Raw genomic sequence first — 6,154 nt, 5'->3', positions numbered from 1 at the left:
CGCACAAACAAACACACTAATACGCAGCCTGTATGCAAGCAGATATACTACTATGCATTATAGTTATTTATGCATACGTATATACATAACTACAATACATAGTCAATATATATGTGTACACACATATATGTATATATATGCATACATTAGTATAAATATACATATATATATATATATATTGACTATGTATGTGGTTATGCATACATAACTAGCATATATACATACGTATACACACACAAACACACACATATATATGTATATATATATGTAACTATATATATACACACACATATATATATATATATATATATATATATATATATATATATATATATATGAGCACTGGACTTCGACCCTTGTGGTCCCGAATTCAATTCCCCGTCGCGGTGGTCGTCAAAATGCCTGCGCTCCGACTGCTCGCTTGAACCCGATCTCACGTCGAGAAAACGACATATCGCCTTCAGAAGTCAAACGCAGGTGTCGTAAGGGAACACGCCGAACCGCGGTTGATTAGGAAGGGCATCAAATCAGGCACGGGGAAAAATATGTATCCATATATCTATATGTACACACACAGACAAACACACATATAAACATTTACATATATATTATATACATATATATAATATATGCATAGATGTATATATATTTTTATATATGTGTATATATGTACACACACACACACACACATATAAATATAAATATAGACATACTTATATATATAAATATAAATATATACATACATACATACATATATATATATATATATATATATATTTATACATATACACACATATATGTGTGTGTGTGTATGTGATTGCAAATGCTGTGTATTATTCTCTCTACCAACAATAACATGAACAGCATCTGGCTCTTGGAGAGAACCATGAAAGAGCTCATGGATTCAGAAAATAAACATTCTCGCGCATCTAGCAAGAACGTCCCTCGCTCCTGAGACGCCATTTAATAATTGCTTCCCCGACCTGCTTGAGGTCACACCCAGACTTCCCGAGTTACATAACTATCAGGCAGAAGAATAAATGAAAGAACACATCTCTTGATAAACCTTTTTATTTTTTTCGTTGCCAGGCACGCACAAATCATTTTCACAAGTCTTGAGACGAACGTTTACCAAAGAAAAAAAAAAAAAAAAAAAAAAAAAAAAACGCACATGAAACAATATTACCACAAACGTCAATAAGTAATTATGCCATTATGACCATCCTATAAAAAAAGGCTTTCAGGATACTCACACTAAATCTTATCCTTTTAAAATATAGTAATATATAAACGTATAGCTCACACTATATTAAGCTACCATACTGACTGTGAACACAAAAATCTCTTCGAGTCTCAAACTGAACACTTTATGTGTACTGGACCTGTAAAAAATCCTCAGACTGGAATCGAAACTTTATGAATATATTAACGTTAATGATCCCATGTAAACATAAAACATTAATCCTCGTAGAAATATAAACTTCACAATATATGCATAAATTCCTTTTGTGGGACGCTGCACTCTAGCAAGGATGTTATCGTAAACATCTTTGCAAAACGATCATCACATTTTCACTCATTCATCACAGATTTGAGTCATTCACTGGATACAAGGAGACATCATAAGCATGTCGAACAAAACCCTATCGTATAAATGAAAAGAGAGAAAAAAAAAAGAAGAAAGAGAAATTTGAAATAGGAATGTAAACTCGTTTTAAAGACTAGCTGTTCTTCACACAAAAAAAAAAAAAAAAAAAAAAAAAGGTTCTGTACGTGGAATACTCGTCACACATTAAAAAAAAGGGCTGACATATTCCACACCTAAAACAAGTACCGTTTAAATAAGATAACCTGAACTTTAGGCTTGATTTGCAAATCTACTGTTGAATAGGTTTGTCTCAGATCAATAATTGAGGTTGAAATACAATACGATCTTTTAACACACGCACATACACAATACTTGAATATTACAGACATCCAGAATTTTAAACACACACACACACTAGCTACACGGTCTTTCATGAAAATACAAAGGTCAAAGATACACAAAGACATACATCTACACGAACTAACTAGTTAACAAAACATACGCACTCAGACATCCATCCACGTGTTATAATAATTATAATAATAATGAAAAAAATCAAGACAGCACAAATCCATTCTAAACGAAACTGAAACACACGCACAGACTCAAACGAAACAGATTCATAATTCTTATAGCACCATAATATTGGTAATAACTTACTCCTAACTATACCTTTCTGTACGTAATAAACTCCGAACTGTGACTTTTTTTGAACGAAACACACCAACTCGGTTAATGTTTTTTTTTTTTTTCTCAGGCTCTAACACATTTTCTGCATCTTGGAAATACTCGCCTAACGTTAATTCAATCAATAACACAATCAAATCGTTCCACAGTATTGATGAAATATCTCTTATAATATAAAAAAATAAAATAATGGGGCCACACGTCCATGCAATTATTCACAAACCATCTTTTACCTAACTTACTTATTACATTTTTAAGCTAGAAGCAAATATCATTTCACTACAATATACTGAAAAGAAAAAGAAAAAGAAAAAAAAAAAAACATACAAATACATAAAAAAAAAAACATATCTATCTCCATACATGCTCAAAAAGTATCGTCGAAATATAAGGCATTTCGCACACATTTTTCTTTTTATATAACTACAAAAAACGAACACCAGACGGAAGGCATTAAGTACCACTGTTTCCATTTACCCTCATCGGTCCACGTCACCTTTACCCCCACCCCCCCTTTTTCACATCACAGCCAAAAGGACAGCTCTCCATCCTGCCACATCACAGCCCAGAGAATCGCAAGCTCACTCTCGATCAATACAGCTTAGGACCCCAAGCTGTCCCTTGCCAAATCACACCTGGAAACGGGAAGCTTCTCTCGCGTTGCTTCTTTAAAAAGCCGAGGGAGGGAGAGGGAGAGAGGGGGGAGAGAGAGAGAGAGAGAAAGAGAGAAAGAGAGAAAGAGAGAGAGAGAGAGAACGGGCGATTTCATCCCATCTTACGTAACCTGAACTCCGAGACAACTACCTCTCTCGACTAAGGTGGAAGATAGCCCCCCCCCCCCCCCCAATTCACGTGACAGGCAAGGGACGGCTTCGTCTTTGCGCTTGGCATCCATCTCCAATCCTCCTTCGTGTTTCCCCTTCTGCATGAGTGTGATTGGAATGGGAAAACCAATAAATATGTTACTATAAATTTGATTTGCTGCCTTAGATGCTCGTTTGAACCTTGTTTACAGCACTCCCCACTTCATGTTTTGACACTGACTCTGATATGTCCGAAGTCATCGTGAGTTGAACAAATCCAACCCTATAACAGACATAATGTATAAAACTAACTTCACGTTTTCTATATTCTAAGCAGATTAAAGCCAATAGCTATGACACACGCATTATATATATATATATATATATATATATATATATATATATATACATATATAAATAAATATATATATTTATATATATATTCATATATATAAATATATATATATTTATATTCATATTCATATATATAAATATATATATTTATATAAATATATATATATATATAAATATAATATGCACAAATACATATATGATGGATGTATACTTGCAAACATACATGTACATGAATATGCATATAAATACGAGTTAACATAAAAATACACACAGAATAGAGTACCGGAACGACCCGACGACGCGCCCTCCTTCTCCTGAAGGAACAAGACCAGAGATCACTGCTACTTTCCGATAGCTGCGAAGTGTAGATACGGTGGCGATAAGACACAGCTTCGCATTCAGAATCTCCTACAAATAGAAAATTGAGCGACGGCGGAGAGATAAGAACTAGGACACGCCCCCCGTGGCCAATTTCAAAGTTGCCAAGGGCGTTGCCGTATTGGCCCGCGCGCCTCGGCAGGAGAATGCTTTCGAGTTCTTGTTTTGGCACGAGGTGGTGCGGCGAGCAGGCGGCGGTGGGCGCCACGGGCGCTGCAGGCACAGCTCTATGTATAAACATACAACGCGAATACATTTTGTGTAATTACACATGCATACACAAACATGTGTATATATGTATATATAAATATACATTTATACATCCATATATATACACACATATATACATATATATATATATTTATATATATATTGCATAGTATAAAATCTGCTTGTTACTACCAGGTACAAGGTCAGCATCAATATTCAATTGCAGATACAGGCCAAAATGAATACATCAATTCACAATTTCAAAAGCTGCGTTCCAATGTCAATGATACAAGTGCAGACGGATTCTTCCTGTCGTTGTGGCTTGCTTGCAGAGAACTTTGTCCTTTCTATGGCATCTTCCACGAATGTTTACACAAGCAGTCACACTTCCCATTGCTTTAAAAAATTATGACATTTATACAAATAATATTCGCTACCACTGAAAATATTCATGTATAGCCTCCGTTTCTCATGTGTAAAACCACATCATTTTCAGGATCGCTGGAAGTAAATAATGGCTTATTGGTATTATTATTATGATTCCAAGGGTGGAGATATTTTCCCGTCTTTAAACTGTCTATAACTTGAGGAAATGTGTGCAACAGCTCGAAGGGACGAACGAAGAAATGATAAATGAGAGAGATAATGGAAAGAAGAAATGGGCGAGTGACAGAGAATAGTACGTCTTTTTTCCACCGAATTTCTGGCTCACTAGTAAAAAGGGGGGGAAACCATCAGGTTCCCTTCTGCACACTGTCCAGCAGTTCCCACATTCCTTTTTTTTCACATTGTTCAATCAATCTTCCTCAAGCCAACATCATCACTCGAAGAACCAAAGAAAAGTCTTAAATCCAGCTAAGATCACCCAAATCATCCACCATGTAACTCTTCATCTTTTATCAATCTTTATCTTCGGCAGAACCTTCTTGTTTTTTTTTGGTTTCGAAGTTCTTGGCCATCACAAGGCTTCGTCGTGTAAGGTTCTGCTGCAGACGGTTCTTCGCTGCCTGGGTGCTCTGGTCCCTTCATTCTCCGTTCTTCATGACTGCCCTCTGGTGTCCTCTTGGCCCTCGTCCTGGCTGCTGTCTTCCTTCAGGTGTAGGACACTCTTCAGCTTGTCCATCACCTGGGCCATGGAAGGAGAGAGCAACGTTAATGATCCGGTTCACAGAAAAACGTTTTTTTCGAATAGGCCTATGTGTTGAAAATAAAAAGTATAAGAGGCATATTGTCACACTATACAAGGGTAAAGATCTGTCAAAAAAGAAAAGAAAAACTGAACTCAAGGGCAAATCCGTTCCTTTGCAAATGAATAACAGGATGAAAAAAACAATCAGTAGAAGAATATTTTTTTCTTCATAACTAACCTTATTATGGAATTTCGAAAGGGACGCTGAGGATGGACTTTTTGTTGGTCCATCATTTTTCGTTCCAGTTGGGCTCTTAGGAGGACTCATGGCACCTAAAGCGATAGACGAGATTATATTAATAATTAACGTATATACGTGATTCATTTGATATTAGCTATATATTTGTAGCTCTTTTTTGTAAATATTAACTAATTAGATCGCTTGTGCATCTGTGAATTAACAAATAACCTTGTTAACTATTGACTTAAATCTTACATGACGTGTGTGCCTGCGGATGAATAGGCGACCTTGTGAGAGGGTGAGTGAATGAGACCGTGTGCGTGCATTTCCGCTCGTCTGCCCTGCCTGAACGACTTCCCGCGACCCCAAATCCCCCCCTCCCCCCCTCCGACGACTCACCTGGCGAAGTAGGGTCCATGGACGTTCTCGACGCGTACCTCGAGTTCTTGTGGGACATATGGTAGGCTCGAGGCGGGGAGCCCACGTACATCATCTCGCCTCTCGCATGCCCACCAGGAGCGTGGTACGAGAAGCTCCTCCCCGTTTCCCCTATGCCCCGCTTCCGCACATGGGAAGGCCGCGAGCGATGGCCGGTGGGCACTGTTACCTGCAAAACAAAACGGGGGTTTAGGTGAGTTCGTGGAATAGTGTGTGATTGGTTTCAAAATCAAAATCAATGTCAAAATCAATGTCATATAAAAAAAATGGGAGGTCAGAGGTGCCCTCTGACCTCCCATTTTTGCTAGGCAATGGTTAGCTGTAAA

At 37.4% G+C, this 6,154-nt stretch overlaps 1 protein-coding gene across 1 annotated transcript in view; it reads right to left on the bottom strand.

Moving 5' to 3' along the window:
* Positions 1 to 3,613: 3,613 nt before the first annotated feature.
* The window catches only part of LOC125040605, a 5,919-nt gene continuing 3,378 nt past the window's right edge, over positions 3,614 to 6,154 (bottom strand). Inside the window, exons 2-4 of the mRNA XM_047635249.1 lie at positions 5,790 to 5,997; positions 5,388 to 5,482; positions 3,614 to 5,146 (exon numbers count right to left, since the gene is read on the bottom strand). Of these exons, the coding sequence (XP_047491205.1) occupies positions 5,060 to 5,146; positions 5,388 to 5,482; positions 5,790 to 5,997 (390 nt within the window). The 3' untranslated portion in view covers positions 3,614 to 5,059. The remainder of the gene's footprint in view (positions 5,147 to 5,387; positions 5,483 to 5,789; positions 5,998 to 6,154) is intronic.

This window comes from Penaeus chinensis, chromosome 29, assembly GCF_019202785.1.
Source record: "Penaeus chinensis breed Huanghai No. 1 chromosome 29, ASM1920278v2, whole genome shotgun sequence".
Taxonomy (NCBI): Eukaryota; Metazoa; Arthropoda; class Malacostraca; order Decapoda; family Penaeidae; genus Penaeus; species Penaeus chinensis.
The sequence above is the reverse complement of the archived record's forward strand: the minus strand, read 5'-3'. Positions and strand labels throughout refer to the sequence as shown.